The following is a 21876-nucleotide window of genomic DNA, read 5'->3' as shown; positions in this document are numbered from 1 at the left end:
AGATGTGATACGGGTGGGCATGGAGGCTCTAGTGCCCTGTTGTACCGCCTCTAGCTTGGATACAAGATGTGATACGGGTGGGCATGGAGGCTCTAGTACCCTATTGTACCGCCTCTAGCTTGGATAGAAGATGTGATAAAGGTGGGCATGGAGGCTCTAGTACCCTGTTGTACCGCCTCTAGCTTGGATACAAGATGTGATACAGGTGGGCATGGAGGCTCTAGTACCCTGTTGTACCGCCTCTAGCTTGGATACAAGATGTGATACGGGCGGACATGGAGGCTCTAGTACCCTGTTGTACCGCCTCTAGCTTGGATACAAGATGTGATACAGGTGGGCATAGAGGCTCTAGTACCCTGTTGTACCGCCTCTAGCTTGGATACAAGATGTGATACGGGTAGGCATGGAGGCTCTAGTACCCTGTTGTACCGCCTCTAGCTTGGATACAAGATGTGATATGGGTGGCATGGAGGTTCTAGTACCTTGTTGTACCGCCTCTAGCTTGGATACAAGATGTAATACGGGCGGGCATGGAGGCTCTAGTACGCTGTTGTACCGCCTCTAGCTTGGATACAAGATGTGATACGGGTGGGCATGGAGGCTCTAGTACCCTGTTGTACCGCCTCTAGCTTGGATACAAGATGTGATACGGGCGGACATGGAGGCTCTAGTACCCTGTTGTACCGCCTCTAGCTTGGATACAAGATGTGATATGGGTGGCATGGAGGTTCTAGTACCCTGTTGTACCGCCTCTAGCTTGGATACAAGATGTAATACGGGCGGGCATGGAGGCTCTAGTACGCTGTTGCACCGCCTCTAGCTTGGATACAAGATGTGATACCGGCGGGCATGGAGGCTCTAGTACCCTGTTGTACCGCCTCTAGCTTGGATACAAGATGTGATACAGGCGGGCATGGAGGCTCTAGTACCCTGTTGTACCGCATCTAGCTTGGATACAAGATGTGCTACGGGCAGGCATGGAGGCTCTAGTACCCTGTTGTACCGCCTCTAGCTTGTATACCAGATGTGATACAGGGGGCATGGAGGTTCTAGTACTCTGCTGTACCGCCTCTAGCTTAGATACAAGATGTGATACAGGCGGGCATGGAGGCTCTAGTACCCTGTTGTACCACCTCTACCTTGGATACAAGATGTGATATAGGTGGGAATGAGGGCTCTAGTACCCTGTCGTACCACCACTAGCTTGGATACAAGATGAGATACAGAGGGCATGGAGGCTCTAGTACCCTGTTGTACCACCTCTAGCTTGGATACAAGATGTGATACGGGTGGGCATGGAGGCTCTAGTACCCTGTTGTACCACCTCTAGCTTGGATACAAGATGTGATACGGGTGGGCATGGAGGCTCTAGTACCCTGTTGTACCACCTCTAGCTTGGATACAAGATGTGATACGGGTGGGCATGGAGGCTCTAGTACCCTGTTGTACTGCCTCTAGCTAGGATACAGGATGTGATACAGGTGGGCATGGAGGCTCTAGTACCCTGTTGTACCGCCTCTAGCTTGGATACAAGATGTGATACGGGCGGACATGGAGGCTCTAGTACCCTGTTGTACCGCCTCTAGCTTGGATACAAGATGTGATACGGGTAGGCATGGAGGCTCTAGTACGCTGTTGTACCGCCTCTAGCTTGGATACAAGATGTGATATGGGTGGCATGGAGGTTCTAGTACCCTGTTGTACTGCCTCTAGCTTGGATACAAGATGTAATACGGGCGGGCATGGAGGCTCTAGTACCCTGTTGTACCGCCTCTAGCTTGGATACAAGATGTGATACAGGCGGGCATGGAGGCTCTAGTACCCTGTTGTACCGCCTCTAGCTTGGATACAAGATGTGATACGGGTGGGCATGGAGGCTCTAGTACCCTGTTGTACCACCTCTAGCTTGGATACAAGATGTGATACGGGTGGGCATGGAGGCTCTAGTACCCTGTTGTACTGCTTCTAGCTAGGATACAGGATGTGATACAGGTGGGCATGGAGGCTCTAGTACCCTGTTGTACCGCCTCTAGCTTGGATACAAGATGTGATACGGGCGGACATGGAGGCTCTAGTACCCTGTTGTACCGCCTCTAGCTTGGATACAAGATGTGATACGGGTAGGCATGGAGGCTCTAGTACGCTGTTGTACCGCCTCTAGCTTGGATACAAGATGTGATATGGGTGGCATGGAGGTTCTAGTACCCTGTTGTACTGCCTCTAGCTTGGATACAAGATGTAATACGGGCGGGCATGGAGGCTCTAGTACCCTGTTGTACCGCCTCTAGCTTGGATACAAGATGTGATACAGGCGGGCATGGAGGCTCTAGTACCCTGTTGTACCGCCTCTAGCTTGGATACAAGATGTGATACAGGCGGGCATGGAGGCTCTAGTACCCTGTTGTACCGCATCTAGTTTGGATACAAGATGTGCTATGGGCATGCATGGAGGCTCTAGCACCCTGTTGTACCGCCTCTAGCTTGTATACCAGATGTGATACAGGGGGCATGGAGGTTCTAGTACTCTGCTGTACCGCCTCTAGCTTAGATACAAGATGTGATACAGGCGGGCATGGAGGCTCTAGTACCCTGTTGTACCGCCTCTAGCTTGGATACAAGATGTGATACGGGCGGGCATGGAGGCTCTAGTACCCTGTTCTACCTCCTCTAGCTTGGATACAAGATGTGATACGGGTGGGTATGGAGGCTCTAGTACCCTGTTATACTGCCTGTAGCTAGGATACAGGATGTGATACGGGCAGACATGGAGGCTCTAGTACCCTGTTGTACCGCCTCCAGCTTGGATACAAGATGTGATATGGGCAGGCATGGAGGCTCTAGTACCCTGTTATACCACCTCTAGCTTGGATACAAGATGTGATACGGGTGGGCATGGAGGCTCTAGTTTCCTTTTGTACTGCCTCTAGCTTGGATGCAAGACTTGATACGGGCGGGCATGGAGGCTCTAGTACCCTGTTGTACAGCCTCTGCCTTGGATACAAGATGTGATATGGTGGGCATGGAGACTCTAGTACCCTGTTGTGCCACCTCTGGTTTGGATACAAGATGTGATACGGTGGGTATGGAGGCTCTAGTACCCTGCGGTACCACCTCTGGCTTGGATACAAGTTGTGATACCGGCAGGCATGGAGGCTCTAGTACCCTGTTGTACTGCCTCTGGCTTGGATACAAGATGTGATACAGGGAGCATGGAGGCTCTAGTACCCTGTTGTACCTCCTCTAGCGTAAACCCCCTGCTGCCCTAGACCACCACGGCTAACAGCATTAACCCCATCGCTGCCCTAGACCACCACGGCTGTCAGCATTAACCCCATCGCTGCCCTAGACCACCACGGCTGTCAGCATTAACCCCATCGCTGCCCTAGACCACCACGGCTGTCAGCATTAACCCCATCGCTGCCCTAGACCACCACGGCTGTCAGCATTAACCCCATCGCTACCCTAGACCACCACGGCTGACAGCATTAACCCCATCGCTACCCTAGACCACCACGGCTGTCAGCATAAACCCCATCGCTACCCTAGACCACCACGGCTGTCAGCATTAACCCCATCGCTGCCCTAGACCACCACGGCTGTCAGCATTAACCCCATCGCTGCCCTAGACCACCACGGCTGTCAGCATTAACCCCATCGCTGCCCTAGACCACCACGGCTGTCAGCATTAACCCCATCGCTACCCTAGACCACCACGGCTGACAGCATTAACCCCATCGCTACCCTAGACCACCACGGCTGTCAGCATTAACCCCATCGCTACCCTAGACCACCACGGCTGTCAGCATTAACCCCATCGCTGCCCTAGACCACCACGGCTGACAGCATTAACCCCATCGCTACCCTAGACCACCACGGCTGTCAGCATTAACCTGGATGCTGCTGCTTTATTTACATTGGATTCGTTTGGGTAATTCAGGGTCCCCGCGGCTGGTGCATGGTGAAGATCCCGACAATTTTTTGGTGAGGAGGAGTGCTGCTGGGGACCCCCATTGTATTCGGTTTATACTAAACCCTTCACTGAGTAGACCACCAGAAATGTTTGTATTAACCCTTTCACCTTGGAGTCAGACTTTTCAGTCAAGTAATATTTTTTGGTGGGAAAGGTGACGGTACTGCAGCGTGAGGATGCCACCAGACAGCCCCCCATGGGTGCGATATGGGGGTGGCGGATATCAGGATTATCCGCCGTCGCACCTGTATGCATTACTTTAAATGAGTTGTGGCTTTATGTTCAGTGAAGTCCAAATTAGTCTGCAACATAAAAAATATATATATTTGTGACCAACTAAAAAGATGAGACCAACTGCTGGGAGTTGTAGTCCAATAAAAAGGTTTTCCACCTGTGGAAGGCGTTTCCAGTAATATACTAGTCTCCTGCGGCCCCGGTTATTAGTTCCATTCCTGCAGTTTATTACACTTCTAGTTATTATAATTTCCGTCATCGGTGTCAGAACACTAAAACTAACCAATGACTTAAAAACTACACTTCCCATAATTCTTGATGCATAAGAGAGCGGCATCTGAATGACAAGGCATCATGGGAATTGTAGTCTGCAGCAGCTGTCGCTCTACGGAACTTCTGAAAAGTTTTCGGCGGGCTTCTTGCCTCTCCCCGGAGCCGCACGGCCGCTCCTGCCCGCTCACTGTACCTGCAGTGTAGGAAGCACTCGGCGGTCAGCTCGCCCGGACGGCTCAGCAGCTTCCCCAGGGTGGCCATGTCCGCGGTGTCTGGACGCGTCTCCGTGGAGACAGGGCTGTACCACTCTGGACGGGGGTGGAATAGATAGATTATTTGAGATTTTGCCCGAATACCATGGATAACGTTCAGTTAAATAACATTATCCAGAAGGACCAAAGCAGTGTATTGTTGTGCAGTATCAGACGAGGCGGGAAGCGCCGTGTGTGCCGTTCTAAGGCCCTGGTGTGATGGTACGTGCCGACTTCCGGTGCTGGGCTCTGGCCGCCGCGGCTGCTCCGGAAGCGTCATGGTGGCTCCGTCCTCGGCTCGGCTGTGATCCTGGTGGGACTCCTCAAGCTTTGTTCATGGTTGGCGTGGCCAGGAAACACATCCGCGCCAATAAGGGAACCAGCTGGTGAGTGATTGAGGCTGCCGCCATGATGACGGCCGGGGGGGTCCTATTAGCGGCTGCAGGATGTGCTGAGGCCTGTGAGGCGCCCTGACTGCTGGGGGTGGAGGGGAGGTGGACCTGGCGTAGGAATATCTCAGTCATAGTCCAATTCAAATAAAACCGCGCATGCCGTGTGCCCGCAACCGCGCATGCCGTGTATCCGCAACCGCGCATGCCGTGCGACCGCAACCGTGCTGCCGTGTGCCCGCAACCGCGCATGCCCGCAACCTCGTATGCCGTGCGACCGTAACCGCGCGGGCCACCACATTGTGATGTTGATTTTGCTTCCACATTCTGTTCCCGGCCCCCGTGGACATGCTGCGGGGTCTGCGTGGCTTTCATCATGGTGGCCGTCAAATGATCTTCGAATCTGGCGCAATTGTGAATAAAACCTCAAACAAGCGCATGTGGTGAAGTGTCCGGCGGACGCTCCGCGCCGGCTGTTAGTCCCCCACATCAGCGGACCTGCGTTTTGCGGATCGCCCGTCGCACCGACAGAATAGACCGCACTGCTTTCTGTTACTTTATTCAAACGTGGGAATTTTTTGTGCTTTTTTTTTTTTTTTTTCCGGTCGTACGAAAACCATCTCCGTGTGTCATTATTGTCTGATCGCAGGTAACGTCTGCCGGTTACCTCGTATGCTGTCAGTTTGGTGTTTTGTTTTGTTTTTCTTTTGGGGGGGAAGGTTGGCAGGAGACGGCCGATAGAAAAAAAAAGTGAAATCGATTGCACCATCTTTACTTCTTTTGAAGGGCGCCCCGTGTATCCAAGAAACCATGAAAAATACGCATCCGCACCACATATATAATAAGCATCTTTATTTGTGTAGCGCCAACTTATTCCCCAGCGCCTTCAAGCAGGGAGATAAGCCAACAATTACATGTAAGATACAATCAGTTTGAAGCAAATAGGGTGGGGGTGGCACTGGGGGGTTGGGGGGAACGAGGAGGGTGGGGGCAGTACAGGAGGTACAAGGTGGGGAGTGGGGGTGGTACTGGGGGGAGGAACGGGGGGGGGGCAGTACAGGAGGTACAAGGTGGGGGCGGTACAGGAGGTACAGGGGGTTGGGGGTGGTAGGAGGGGGAGGGCAGTACAGGAGGTACAAGGTGGGGGCGGTACAGGAGGTACAGGGGGTTGGGGGCGGTAGGAGGGTGAGGGCAGTACAGGAGGTACAAGGTGGGGGTGGTACAGGAGGTACAGGGGGGTGGGGGCAATACAGGAGGTACAAGGTGGGGAGTGGGGGTGGTACTGGAGTTACAGGAGTGGGGGCGGTACAGGAGGTCCAAGGTGGGGGCGGTACAGGGGGTACAAGGTGGGGGCGGTACAGGGGGTACAAGGTGGGGGTGGGGGTGGTACTGGAGTTACCGGGGTAGGGGCCAGTACAGGGGGTACAAGGTGGGGGCTGTATAGGAGGTCCAAGTGTCGGGGGTGAGGCATGGGGGAACACAGGCAGTAGGGAATTTTATGTGGAAATCAGTTATTAGGAGGTAAACGGGGTGGAGTGATAAGGAGGTGCAGGGGTAGAGGTCATATGAAATAAGCAGGGTGGAAGGTGTGGGGGCCATAGGGAGGGGTGGGGGACTAGGTCAGGGGATTTGGTATGCCCTGAAAAGGTGAGTTTTTAAGGCACGTCTGAAATTTCATGCATCGGGAATTGTCCGGATGCCTTGGGGTAGAGCGTTCCAGAGGATGGGTGCTGCTCTGGTGAAGTCCTGTAGGCGAGCATGAGAGGTTCGTATTACAGGGGTGTTTAGTCTGAGTGTGTTAGCCGATCGGAGTGAGCCGGCTGGGTGGTATACTGACAGTAGGGAGGCGATGTATGGTGGCGCAGCGCCATGCAGAGCTTTGTAGGTGAGGAGTTTACATTTAGTTCTGCAGTGGATGGGCAGCCAATGCAGCGACTGGCATAATGCAGAGGCGTCTGAGTAACGACTGGATATGGATTGGAGGGGGGAGAGTCTGGTGTGGGGAAGGGGGATGAAATAGCGAGTTGCGGTAGTCGAGTCGGGAGTGGATGAGGGCGACCATGAGTGTCTTGAGCGTATCCGTGGTGAAGAATGGATGGATATTAGCAATATTCCTGAGGTGCATGTGGCATGTTTGGGCCAAAGATTGGATGTGGGGGGTAAAGGAGAGGTCCGAGTCCAGTGTGACCCCCAAGGCATCGGGCATGCCGTCTAGGGGTTATGATGGTGCCAGATACTGGAATGGAGATGTTGAGGTGAGGTCGGTTAGAAGGTGGAAAGACGAGGAGGTCAGTTAGAAGAAAAAGAGAGGACCTGGTGTTAGAGACAGCGGACAGTCAGTTAGAGATGTTTTGGAGGAGTGGCTTAGAGATCTCACGAGAGGAGGTGTATAGTTGGGTGTCGTCAGCGTAGAGATGGTATTGGAGGCCGAATTTGTGGATGGTTTGTCCAATTGGGGCAGTATAGATAGAGAAGAGAAGGGGAGCAATATATATACACTCTGTAGAACGCTGCGCATTTCATGGACTGCAATCCGCCGGTGTGAATGACCCCTCGCAGAAGCGGCAACGGGGAGGAGATTTTCAAGCTCCCGCGTCGCAGAGAAAATCTGCACCAAATCTGCGCTGAAATTGACATGCGATGCGGAACTCAATCGGTTGCTGCGGATTTGCGGTGCGGCGTCCACATCTTCAGACGAGCGGGGAATTCTGCCCCCAAATTTGCATTCTCTTGCCGCATTTTTCTGGATTCATTGTGGACCTTCTGTGTTGGGCGTCACATGGCACGTCGCCATATCGCCATCGCACACCCTCAGAGCTCATTCACATAGTCAAATTTTCAGTATGTAATAAGCGCGTATTACGGACAGCATAGAGACCATTGACTTGCATTGGGGTGTTCAAACATACAGATTTCACACTTGTGAAAAACATTGCAGAACGTCCAGTTTTGGGCCGCCTGCATGGCTCCCTCTCCCCCCGGTGGGCCGCCTGCATGGCTCCCTCTCCCCCCGGTGGGCCGCCTGCATGGCTCCCTCTCCCCCCGGTGGGCCGCCTGCATGGCTCCCTCTCCCCCCGGTGGGCCGCCTGCATGGCTCCCTCTCCCCCCGGTGGGCCGCCTGCATGGCTCCCTCTCCCCCCGGTGGGCCGCCTGCATGGCTCCCTCTCCCCCCGGTGGGCCGCCTGCATGGCTCCCTCTCCCCCCGGTGGGCCGCCTGCATGGCTCTCTCTCCCCCACTCCCCCGGTGGGCTGCCTAGGTCAGTTAGAAAAAAAAGAGAGGACATGGTGTTAGAGACTGCGGACAGACAGTTGGAGATGTTTTGGAGGAGTGGCTCAGAGATCTAACGAGAGGAGGGCCGCCTGCATGGCTCCCTGTCCCCCACTCCCCCGATGGGCCGCCTGCATGGCTCCCTGTCCCCCGATGGGCCGCCTGCATGGCTCCCTGTCCTCCACTCCCCCGATGGGCCGCCTGCATGGCTCCCTGTCCCCCGATGGGCCGCCTGCATGGCTCCCTGTCCCCCGATGGGCCGCCTGCATGGCTCCCTGTCCCCCGATGGGCCGCCTGCATGGCTCCCTGTCCCCCGATGGGCCGTCTGCATGGCTCCCTGTCCCCCGATGGGCCGTCTGCACGGCTCCCCCCCTCCCCTCTCCCTGTCCAGCTTTACAGCCATTTTTTATTCCTCTTTTGTATTGCCAATGAGAAAGAAGCAAATGTCCGTTTGTATTATCTACAGCTGCTGTCTACAGCTGCTATGCAGACCTATGCATCTCCATGGTAACAGATAACTCATCCTGTGCATTCTGGTCTATGGGCACACGTAAATACGAAGCAGACCTGCATATTCGCTGCATAGTTATACACAATCAATGACATTTTGTGCGTTATTTTTTACGCGTGTAAAGAGTTTGGGCCAGAAGAAACGCGCAAGGCAGCGGTGTATGTCGGCCTGTGAACGCTTTGCTTCTTCACAGACCACAATATGCCTGTGTGGATGCGCCCTCACCATATGTGTCCTCTGGCCCTGACGGCTCGGGTTATGTGATGTCACTCTAGTTGTTGCAGACTGAAGATGCTCCTCGGTCTATGGCCGCACCACCGTCTACTTCTGAGCGCCCATTTGGTACATTAGCAGGGAGGATGACTACATTATCAGGCCATGAAGTGCTGGGTGTCCTGCTGGGATCTGTTGTTCTACATGGTTTCCAGCAGCGCAGCCCCACAAGTGGGGGCTGATTGAACTAGCAGGCTGTGGATTTCTCCAGCCAATTGCCACCAGTCTGCTGCTCATATATACCAGCTCCTCTGCTAGAGGCTCCTGGGTTTTCCTATGTTTGTTCAGTGTGAACAGTGTCATGTTCCTTCATGTCTGTGCAGGGTGCTGGATATGTGGTGTGAGCAGTCCTGTTCAGGGTGCACGGTGTTCGGTGTTGTATGCAAATCCCTGGCGTGTTGGTGTGAGCTATGTTCAGTCCTGCTGTGTTTCGTTTGTCACCTAGGTCTAGGTAGGTTCCAGCGCAGGGCCGTCCTTGTTGGGATGATTGTCCCGCATGCAGGCAGGTTTCTTGTGGAAGTTGTCCCGTTAGAGTAGGGACCCATAATACAACGAGGACCCTTGAAGCGGGCTTAAGTATCTTGGCCAAAACAGAAACCAATGCCTTGCATTGTATCTATTTGCATCTGTTTATGCATGCAGGTATGCTTGGTTGTGTTTTGGCCAAGATACTTAAGCCCACAAGCCCACTTTAGAACCGAGGGACCTACCTAGACCTAGATGACAAACGAAACACAGCTCACACCGACAAGGCAGGGATTTGCATACAACACCGAACAGCATGCACCAGGACTGTTCAAACCACACATCCGGCACCGACACGTAGGAACATGACACTGTCTATGCTGAACACACTGAAAAAACAGGAAAACCCAGCAGCCTCTAGCAGAGGAGCTGGTATATATGAGCAGCTGACCTGGGGGATTGGCTGGCCAGAGCAATCAACCCTCATCTATGGGGCTGCACTGCTGGAAACCCATGCATGACCACGGATCCCAGTAGCACACCCTAACATGCAGTTTGTGTTGTCTGTTACCATGGAGACACACAGGTCTGCATAGCAGCTGTGGACACAAAACGATACAAAATTTGGTCTATTTGCAAAACTGCTGCTTTTTTGTTGTAGATGCATCAGAATAATAAATACCTTTGGTTCCAATAGAGGGCCCGGCCTGGGAGAGAATCAGTAGGGTGGTTGCATAGCTCTGTGGCCCCTGGAAGGCCTTGTTACCCAGATCTGGCAAAGGGCAGAATCAATAGGGTGGTTGCATAGTTCTGTGGCCCCTGGAAGGCCTTGTGACCCAGCCCTGGCACAGGGCAGAATCAGTGGGGTGTTTGCATAGCTCTGTGGCCCCTGGAAGTCTTGTGACCTGGCCCTGGCACAGGGCAGAATCAGTGGGGTGGTTGCATAGCTCTGTGGCCCATGGAAGGCCTTGTGACCCAGCCCTGGAACAGGGCAGAATCAGTGGGGTGGTTGCATAGCTCTTTGGCCCCTGGAAGGCCTTGTGACCCGGCCTTGGCACAGGGCAGAATCAGTGGGGTGGTTGCATAGTTCTGTGGCCCCTGGAAGGCCTTGTGACCTGGCCCTGGCATGGGGAAGAATCAGTGGGGTGTTTGCATAGCTCTGTGGCCCCTGGAAGGCCTTGTGACCTGGCCCTGGAACAGGGCAGAATCAGTGGGGTGGTTGCATAGCTCTGTGGCCCCTGGAAGGCCTTGTGGCTCAGACCCTCACCAATATTAGTGTAATACTGTATGTAATGTGGGATTCTGCCCCTCTGATTTGTAGAGCGCTTCGGTATATGTCGGTGCTATATAAAGATAGATTCCTATTACTACGTGGCAGGATGAGTGAGGATCCAGTTAGACTCGCGTTACCCAGAAGTCTCATCTGCTTTGGAAACTGTTGCTATGGAATTATGTACAACGATTACAAGTCTCACACCATCCAGTGCCGCCATCATCCCAACCAGATGAGCCACGTGTAAGACCGGAAATCCTCACAGCAAGCGCCACGCGGTCCATCTGAGCGTATACCCTACATCATATAATACAGGCGAACGGCTCGTACACGCAAGAGGGGGCGATTGTATCACTGAGCAGCGGAAACACATCAGGTGGATCCAGATTTCTGTTGCTGATGGGAGGTCAGAATTTGGCGCAAGCAGCATGAATCGCTGACCCCTTCCTGTCAGCCGGACAGAACATGTCAGCACCGCCATCTAATCTGCGGGAACTACAAGAAGCTTCCTGTCCGCAGGGGCCGATATTCCTGCAGAACCTTTTCATCACCGAGTGGAAACTACGCCACCCCGAATCGCTGTGGTTTTGAAGGCCAAAGGAGTCCAACGCTACTAGATGGGGCTCTTGGGTATGGCGGCACAATACACCCACCCCTGCACGCCCGAGTAACATTAGCGCTGACTTTGAGCGCAGATCATTCCGTCCAATTCCTGGACGCTCCTTTCCTTCTATAATGTGTATGATGGCGCTGCTAATTAAAGGGCTTTCTCTGGGACCCCGATATTAGTGACCTCTAGGTCGTAAATATCCAATCATTGGGGTCTGCTGCTCAGGACCCCCACTGACCAGCTGCTTGAAGACACCGCAGCGCTTAGCGAAGTTGCATAACCTTTGCATAGGCCTGTGATCTCACATTCACATTCTGATACTATTGTTTCAGCTGTACACCGCTCCCTGAACACAGCCGGGGTATGAAGAACACAGCTGTCCAGCAGTGTTCTGCCTACCCTGCTCGGAGTGCTCAGTTTTATAACAGTCGGGCACTCTGAGCAGAGAACAGCTGGATGCAGAAAACAAGCGGCCCCGCTTATCTTCTGTATACCCCACTCGGAGCGCAAAGTGATCGCTCAACATTTGAGTGATCACCTTGCGCTGTAAAGGCACACAACGATTATCGCTCAAAAGACTATAATCCTTGTCTAAACCAGGCTTTGGATTAGGGGATGTGATTTGCTTCCCTATAGAGAGGTGTTTTAAGGACGTACTTGAAACTGTGCCTGTTAGGGATTCACCTGTCTGGGGTAGCCCACTCCAGAGAACTGGTGCAGCTCTGAAGAAGTTCTAGAACGGGAGCGAGAGGATCCGCTTATGGAGGAGGTTAGTGTGAGATCATTCGCAGAACGGAGAGCGTGGTTGGGTGGTGGACGGAGGTGAGGGAGGAGATAGCGGTCTGTGGTGTAGCCTCATAGGATATAATGTGGCCGAGTGCCACCGTCTGAATATACAGCCCTGGGCCTCTTGCCTAAGGGCTCTTTCTCATGGACCTATATTAGTCACATGTATACTTGGCGAATATACAGGTTTCCTGCGTGTTTTCGCACCCATTAATTTCAATGGGCTCCTGCAGTGCGTAATACGCACCAAGACCGGTCAGACTGCGTTTATTACTGGTGACTGGGCGCTTGGAAATGACGCAGCTGTGTATGAAGCCATTGAAATCCACGGCCTCTAATCACTGCGAAATATGCGCCCAATACACCGTGTTTTTACGTTCTTGTGAAATACGCCGCGAACAAAGGCCGTGGATCTCGGCTTATTTACACAGCGGATTTCGGACATATAAAACAAAAACAAAAAACCGCCGCTTGTCCTATTTTGCTGCGTATTCAGAATATCCCGTATGACAGTAAATCGCCATCAATGGAAACATCCTTGAATTGTTTTTACACGCAACTGAAATCTGCATCTGCCCGTATGAATGGTCCCTAAAGGAAGGACCCCCTGGATTGGTGAGGGTCCTGGTCCCGCTGATGGACTGAGGTCTAGAATGAGCAGACGCTCCCGTATCACCATCTTCGCCCTGTGTCAGCCCTTCGGACAGTTGGCGGTCGCAGCCATCATTTTGCGCGGCGGTGGTTGTGCAGACGTTGATAGAGCCTCTAATAAATTGCCCTAATCCAGATTTGTGAATGAACAATTTGTTTCTTGAGCCCTTTTGTTTATGTCAGACTCGTTAATGCCGAGGCGGATAATGGCTTCACGGGCACAATAGCTTCCGCCTAAAAGGCTTGCTGGCACCGTGCTGCTCCTCGCCAGCAGGGAATGCCCCGTGCCAGCTACAATCCATTGTCAGAAGAAGCAACAATACTCCGCCGCGCTCCGTGGTGACAAGTGACATTTGTGGTTTCAGCAATCTTAATAAGCAGCATATTGGCAGCGCCGACCCTCGGAGCGTCTCCCTCATAGTGTGCCGGACCGCTAGAAAGGGCATCTTGGGTACTCGGATAGTTGATCTTCTGCCCCGTGGGAAGTAGTTGGCAAAGATGAATACCCCTTCTGACAGTACGATGTCCAGCGATGGCGGCATGAGCACCTTTGTGTAGCTGTGTATCTTGAACCGGTGGTTTTGTGTAACGGGCCCCAGACCCTGTCACACGGAGTCTGGGGGCCTATCATGGAGGCCCTCCGTGTAGACGTCTGTATCTACACAGCCAGTAGCGATTCTTGGGCACAACTCCCATCGCAGAACACATGGACACCCATCCGTGTACCGTGTGATGTACGGGAGACCACGCAGTTTTATGTACCGTTCTCATGCGTGACCGGCACAAAAATAGGACCCACTGCATGCCGTATTCTGGCCCTGGGGCTTCGCTGTCATGGAGATTAAAGGGGTTGTCCAGGGGTAGAAAAACGTTCCTGCAAACACAGCACCAATCTTTTCCGTAGGTTGTGTTTGGTATTGCAGCTCGGCTCCCATTCACTGCAGTATCACACACAACCTACAGATAAGGGTGGCGCTGCATGTGGAAGAAAGCAGCCATGTTCTTCTTACCCTGGACAACCCCTTTAATCCCCATGGGAAGTGAAGCGCCAGGGACAGAATACCTCTATACTCCGGCACGGCGGGGGTCGTGGAGGTGCAGAATACTGATGGACGCCGTTTACAGACTGGATCCTCGGGCGGTTGAGATGCTGTTAAAACCTCACCAAAAAAGTGTGTATCGCACAACCAAGCCCCCCCCCCCCCCCCCCCCCCATCCTCGGCATAGTTTTAACTGCATTTCAACCACCCCGCATGGGTGCAGCCCTAGGCTGTATTCACATGGGGTTTTTTTATTTTATTTTTTTTTCTGTGCAATTTTTATTATTTATATATATATAATTAATTTCTTTTTTTTCCAAACTGAAAAAAAAGACTAAAGTTACACAGAAATTGAGTACACAGACTTGCGGACACTCGCATGGTCTTTTTTTATTTTTGTAAACTCGGACATTTTAAGTAAAACATTTTGTCCTTTTTTTAAATTTTAACTTTTTTTTTTTTCCACGATGAAAATTGCCCATTCAAGTCTGAGTGCATTAAAAACCGTATCGCACTCGCATGATGTGAGCTTGATCCACGGTTATCACATGGAGTAATAGGGATCAGGACGTGCGGACCGCGTACATTTATGCTTTGTTAAAGTGAGAGATTAGCGGAGCGCCGTTCACAGATTGCAGCCACCCGTGAGAATACAGTATTCCCATCACACAGATACGCCTGGCGTTAGCAGCACGGCTTTACCACGTTTCTACAACCTGTCTGGTGATGCGCCCGTGGAGGCCCGCACTTGTCGGGTTGTGTTTAAGTGTCATTAACATCAGAAATGCTGTAAAAGTGCGCTACAGGTGTCAAGTTAAAGTCCAACCTAAGGCTTCTGTAAGGGCGTAATCGCACAAGTGCCGCTGGCGCTCACAATCTGGAGCCACTTGCTGGTTTGCAGCGGTGGTCAGCTGTAAGTTATGAGCGGTGGAGGCGGCTGCTAGCACCCATGTGGGAGCGCCTTAGGCTGCAGATCGTATTGATCACGTACGGCGCACCATGCCGGCGAACAGCCATTGCTCACACGTATAGTAGAGTATAAGGGTTGCCCAGCACCTTGTAAGTACACCCCCGGAGTACTCGCACCCCTATCCCCCTAACATCTGATGGCCGCTGTGATGGAGGAATGTCTCTTACATGGCTCAGTGGATGACGAGCGCCTATCAACAAGATCGGTGCTCGTCTACCTGGCCTTCACACAATGTATGGGGAACGAACAATTGTACAGCCACGCCCACCTCTGAGCGCAATACTGCAGGACAGTGTGTATGTATGTATATATATATATATATATATATATATATATATATACACACACACACACACGAGGTAGTTATTAAAGGGGTTTTCCGGTCCAAAATACTATTGATGACCTATCAGGCTAGGTCATCAATAGTTGGTCGTCCAGAGTCCGCCGCTCGGGCCCCCGACCGATCAGCTGTGCTAGCACAAGCTGTCAGCGCCACAATAACAGAGGGTGGAGCCGAAGCTTTTGCCCCGACCTCCCATGTAACAGCCGGCGCTTGTATCTGCAGGCATGGCACTCGTTGAAATATTAAGTGTATGTTATGTAGAGGTGTGTATATAGGGTAGTTATAGATACCACATGTATATAAGGTAGTGTAGGATATGTACAAGTGTGTATGCGGTAGGTGTGCATAGTACATGTTTATAGGGCAGTGTATGACCTGTACAGGTGTATGTGAGGTATTTATACTGCATGTATATAGGTTAGTGTAGGATATGTACAGCTTAGAAATATATATATATATTGGATAAGCCCTCACTGACTGACTCGTCACTAATTCTCTAACTTCCGTACAAACATGAAATTTGGCAGGACCATTTTTTAGGTCCTAAATAGGTAAAGTGAAGGGGTCACAACTCGATTATTCAATGCTAAGTGCAAAAGTATTGGCGCCCCTGTGTAATGTACCTAATCTAATTCTCTTGTATTATTTTTGCCAGACCATGCTGCATCAGACATTAACCAGGGCTTCTGATCCCAGTATGCACGAGTTTTGCTTTTTCACTTCCAGTGAAGACGTTGCTACTGATTATGCAAAACAAGTTGGCCTCCTGCTTAATATCCAGCAGGTTCTTGATCAACAGCATCCCGATAAAGGGCAAACTGGAAAATGCCTCCTCGGAACAGTTGGATGCCCGGGCATAGTTTTACCAGCAAGGAAAACAGCTTCCAAACGCGGGAAGATCTATGAGGGATTCCGGTGCTCAAGATGCAAGAGGTTTAGATCAGTCAAAAACGCTGTTGTGGAGGGCGAAATTCGAGGAGGTCATCAGGCAGGCGACAAAATATCGTTTTTTGCCACTATTGCGGCTGATTCAAGATCGCATACTAAGATTTCCATCAAGCACGGCCTGTGTGTGATGTACCTGTGGGCGAAAGATCTGTCCGTCATGCAAATGAAAAAAATGATGTGCGGTTTGGTCACTCAACAGCGCACGTTTATGGACTGGCGAAACTATCTCCGAGAAGTGTGCCAAAGGTCCCTAAATGAAGCCGCACCCATGGGAGGTCCGGGCCGCATTGTTCAAATTGATGAGAGCTTAATAAGAGCTCGCCAAAAACCCAACAAAGGGCGTGTGCTTCCAGACAATCCTGCGCCATTAGCTCAGCAAAATTACGGAAATTGTGTAGTCGGGCCCTGGGTTTTCGGAATGGTGCTGAAGCGGCCTGATGGCACTCAAGAAATGAGAATGTTCCACGTCCTTCGGCGAAATGAGCGAACTCTACGGGCTATTATTCAACGCCATATTGCACCAGGTACAGAAATCTGGACGGATGAATGGGCTGCATACCAAAATATACAAAAATGGCGGAGGTTTGAATATATCCATAAGACAGTCAATCATCAGCCTCCTAATACGCAGCGTATTGAGAGTACATGGGGACACGTGAAGAGCCATATTTTGAGACACATGCAGGGAAAGCGAATAAAAATGCTGCCCGGATATTTGGCCGAATATTGGTGGAAAAAAGAGCACCAGAAAACCCCTTTTAATGACATCATCGCGGAGATCACTGCCCAGTTCCCTTTACTGTAAACATTCTTGACGTAACATTGCTGCTTTGTTTTAACCGATTGCTGAATACGTTTTTGCGTTTTAATAGTTGCGTTGTTCTTCTAATAGTTGTAATAAATGGTAATAGTTCTAATTGATTATTTTCCGCGTTCTTTTTCTAGAAAGGGTTCATGTTGTTCATGATAGACCGTGCTTCTCATTGGCTGCAACATAGTGCAGTATTGCGCTTGGGAGGTCGGAAGCTCGGAGGTGGGCGTACACTGCCCTGTACATTTGTACTATCCAATACCTACCCCGTATATATCTGTACTAGATAATATACCCGGCTTCACCCGAGTTAATTTGGTACAGGTATTATGGAGTCATGGTTACTTCAGAGGAACCAAGGAATAAAATATGTATATACATAGAGGATTGTCAGATTCTCCTCAGACTGCATGTACCGATGTCTTTCTGCAGAATGTGCCGCCCCTCCCACTCGCCTCACTTTTTACCTTTAAAGGTAATAGCCCTTTTAATTCAAATTTAATCCGACTGAAGGTTGACGCCCTTTCTTAGCCTTAAAGACATGTTCCATCCCTGCACTCCATGGCCGCTTCCTTATGTACTTTACAGCCTTTCAGTATATTCTCCTCAGTATATACACATAGAGGGGAAGAAGATTCTCCTCGGTATATACACATAGAGGTGAGGTAGATTCTTCTCAGTATATACACACACAGAGGCGAGGTAGATTCTTCTCAGTATATACACACACAGAGGCGAGGTAGATTCTTCTCAGTATATACACATAGGGGTGAGGTAGATTCTTCTCAGTATATACACATAGGGGTGAGGTAGATTCTCCTCAGTATATACACATAGAGGTGAGGTAGATTCTCCTCAGTATATACACATAGAGGTGAGGTAGATTCTCCTCAGTATATACACATAGAGGTGAGGTAGATTCTCCTCAGTATATACACATAGAGGTGAGGTAGATTCTCCTCAGTATATACACATAGAGGTGAGGTAGATTCTCCTCAGTATATACACACGGAGGTGAGGTAGATTCCTCTGAGTATATACACATAGAGGTGAGGTAGATTATTCTCAGTATATACACATAGAGGTGAGGTAGATTATTCTCAGTATATACACATAGAGGTGAGGTAGATTCTCCGCAGTATATACACATAGAGGTGAGGTAGATTCTCCGCAGTATATACACATAGAGGTGAGGTAGATTCTCCGCAGTATATACACATAGAGGTGAGGTAGATTCTCCTCAGTATATACACACAGAGGTGGGGTAGATTCTCCTCAGTATATACACACAGAGGTGGGGTAGATTCTCCTCAGTATATACACACAGAGGTGGGGTAGATTCTCCTCAGTATATACACACAGAGGTGGGGTAGATTCTCCTCAGTATATACACACAGAGGTGGGGTAGATTCTCCTCAGTATATACACATAGAGAGGTGAGGTAGATTCTCCTCAGTATATACACATAGAGGTGAGGTAGATTCTCCTCGGTATATACAAACAGAGGTGAGGTAGATTATCCTCAGTATATACACAGAAGTGAGGTAGATTCTCCTCAGTATATACACACAGAGGTGGGGTAGATTCTCCTCAGTATATACACATAGAGGGGAGGTAGATTCTCCTCAGTATATACACATAGAGGGGAGGTAGATTCTCCTCAGTATATACACATAGAGGGGAGGTAGATTCTCCTCAGTATATACACATAGAGGGGAGGTAGATTCTCCTCAGTATATACACATAGAGGGGAGGTAGATTCTCCTCAGTATATACACATAGAGGTGAGGTAGATTCTCCTCGGTATATACAAACAGAGGTGAGGTAGATTCTCCTCAGTATATACACACAGAGGTGGGGTAGATTCTCCTCAGTATATACACATAGAGGGGAGGTAGATTCTCCTCAGTATATATACACACAGAGGTGAGGTAGATTCTCCTCAGTATACAAGGCATTTCCCTAGGCTTTATGGTTTCTGAAACAACAGTCATGTATTGCGAAATTTTACATTTTTTTTCACGCTTAGAATTGAATATTTTAGTTGCGACCCCTTTACTTTTCTTATATGATGTAAAGAATGCTTGTGGCAAATTTCAAGTTTGTACAACACCGTAAAGTTGCATAACATAGGGGTGCACTTACTTTTGTACTTACGATTGAATAATCGAGTTGTGACCCCTTTACTTTTCCTATTTAGGACTTAAAGAATGCTCCTGCCAAATTTCATGTTTGTACAACATCGGGAAGTTGGAGAATTAGTGACCAGTCAGTCAGTGAGGGCTTTCGCCTTCGATAGATATATCATACACTAATCTATACGTGTGTAGTATCTAGAACTACCTTATTTACAACTGTACATATCATACACTATCCAATATACATGGACTATCTCTATAAACTACCACATTTACACCTTTACTTATGATACACTGCCCAATACACATTTGGTTGTGCCAAATTTCATGTTTGTACGGAAGTGTCCTATACACATATGCGCATGTCCTATTAATTCCCTGTACACATCCTACACTACCCTATATACCTGTAGTATCTAGAAGTACCTCATATACACCTGTACAGATCGTACACTGCCCTATAAACATGTACTTTGCACACCTACCGCATATCCACCTTTACATATACACTGAACTATACACATGGTCTATCTAGAACTACCCGGTATACACCTGTACATACAGATACCACATGTATACAGGGTAGTGTAGGATAAGTACCTAACATACACCTGTACATAACATTCACTATCCTATAAACCTATACATGTAATGCACTGTCCTATAGACATGTTCTATCTAGAACTACCCAGTATACACCTGTACACCTATAAATAACATACACTATCCTACTGTTAGGGATTTAATGTGGATTCCGTGGCTTGGAATGCAAAGGTGACCAGGGGATCTAGCCCTGTGCTGGAAGCAGAAGATGGTAAGTCCCTGCCTATCAGCAGCAGAGAATGCACCCTGAGAAGGGCGGCCCTGCACGGGAACATAGGTGCTGATTAACCCTCTCAGGACTGGTCACAAGGAAGTTGGATAACACCACACTGTTTGCAGAAGCAAGGAGTGAGCAAGTTCAGGACCAAGCTGGGAGTACTGAGCAAACTGAAGACCAAGCACAATAGGAGCAGCTGCGACATGTGCATATATGAGGGCTCATACACCAACACTGCAGCACAGGCTGCCAGGTCTGAGGCCTCTATATAGTGGTGACTAGATGACAAACAATCTGCAGCTGGGTGGGAGAGACAGAACCAATTTAACCATGGCTGGGCTAGGAAAAAGGCAATCATAGATTCAGTGAGTGACGCCCACATCTGCCAAACCTAATGCCTATACACATATACTATTAATAACTACATCGTGTTCATATCATACACTGTTCTGCAGCATAGAGCACAGAGGTGGATGTAGCTTCATGCTTATGGATTATCGTTCGTAGCGTCGGGGCTAAAGGCTGATCGCTTGCCTGCAGCATTGCGCTCGGGATCTCGGAGGTGGGTGTGGCTGTAGCCTCGGGGATGATCGCTCTGTAGCGAAGGGGTGTGTGTGCACATGGCTGAAGCCTTAGGAATGATAGTTTGTCGGAGGTGGGTGTGGCTGTCTCCCGCACTCACCTTCACTACAGAGCGATCACCCCTGAGACTACAATCGGTAGCTTCGGGCGTGACCTGGGCATTGCCTGTAGCTGAGACAGGCCAAACCCATACTACCGATGGAGACCTACTACACTAGTACCGGAAAATGTTAGCTCCTCCTTCTTGCTGTACCCGTCCTGCAGGCACCAAGTTTACTAGTTTTAGCTTAGTGTTTGTATGAGGCAGACCTGTTGTCGCTGGTCTTCAGAATCTCTTGGTTTCAGGGAATACAGGTTGGCAGGACTCTCCCTGTTACCCACCGAAGAGGACAAATAGAATGAAGTTAACCGTTTTGTTACCTTTCCTGACTTCAGAAGAAAAGGAGGCATGTTTAAGCGCTAACTTGAACGTGACTCTCAAGTCAGTGTCCCTCTTTCACTGGAACAGTTTCCCGAAGAATTTCTGCCCGTGCACGCTGCAATAGGATTGCATTAGATAATACAATCCTATGCAGACAGCCGGCACATAACACAGTGGAGGAGGTGAGCCACAGGGGTCACTGCACCGACACGGCCCACATCCGACCCGGCTGTCTGCACTACTACAACCACAATCCTCTCCAGTAATTTCATTCCTTCGTAAGGTGCAAGGAAAAGCCCTTAATTTAGGGGAACACCTTCTCTAAACGTCCTTCTGGTGGCTTTGGTATACTTGTCTGAAGGGGTACAGGTGCTCTCTAGGACCAGGTGTTGCATCATCCTAGGTAAGCTTCTCTGCCTGCCGCTGATCTTCAGCCCCTTCAGTTAGCAGTAGGCTCTTTACTGGTGAACCTGCTCCCTGCAGCAGCAGATCTGTGCCGTGGGACCGCCACTCCTTTTGCCTTCTGTTTGTGGTCCCCTGGTCTTTCACAACTGAGGGACTGAGTGCCGCATACAATTCTTCCTAGCCAGATGGTACTTCCTGTCATGGAACTGCGATCTGCGACGCGGGTTCCTCTGGTACCTGTCGCCAACTTCTCCACTCTTATCGCCAGTGGACCAGGCTACTCTCAGGGTGCAGTCACGCTGATTCAAAAGGCAATTTCCACCCCCAATCACTGCCCAACATGACTTCCTTCCTTGGCTGCCATTGGCTCTGCAGTTGCTACTCAAGAAGTTCTAACTCATATTCTCTTTCCCTGGTAAACCATGGAAAAATACTAGACCCTAC

The 21876-nt window shown here is 50.2% G+C and overlaps 2 protein-coding genes across 3 annotated transcripts in view; one reads left to right on the top strand and one right to left on the bottom strand.

Annotated features, from left to right (window-relative positions):
- SPATA17 (spermatogenesis associated 17) overlaps positions 1 to 4858 on the bottom strand; it is a 190903-nt gene extending 186045 nt beyond the window's left edge. Inside the window, exon 1 of one of the 2 annotated variants that reach the window (XM_066595077.1) lies at positions 4671 to 4858. In XM_066595077.1, coding sequence (XP_066451174.1) covers positions 4671 to 4738 — 68 coding nt within the window. In that variant the 5' untranslated portion in view covers positions 4739 to 4858. The remainder of the gene's footprint in view (positions 1 to 4670) is intronic. The other variant, XM_066595078.1, reaches the window with a different exon arrangement.
- Positions 4703 to 21876, top strand: part of GPATCH2 (G-patch domain containing 2) — a 173833-nt gene continuing 156659 nt past the window's right edge. The window contains exon 1 of the mRNA XM_066595076.1: positions 4703 to 5114. Within this exon, the coding sequence (XP_066451173.1) occupies positions 4948 to 5114 (167 nt within the window). The 5' untranslated portion in view covers positions 4703 to 4947. The remainder of the gene's footprint in view (positions 5115 to 21876) is intronic.

The sequence above is a fragment of the Eleutherodactylus coqui genome, chromosome 3 (assembly GCF_035609145.1).
Source record: "Eleutherodactylus coqui strain aEleCoq1 chromosome 3, aEleCoq1.hap1, whole genome shotgun sequence".
NCBI classification, from domain to species: Eukaryota; Metazoa; Chordata; class Amphibia; order Anura; family Eleutherodactylidae; genus Eleutherodactylus; species Eleutherodactylus coqui.
The sequence above is the reverse complement of the archived record's forward strand: the minus strand, read 5'-3'. Positions and strand labels throughout refer to the sequence as shown.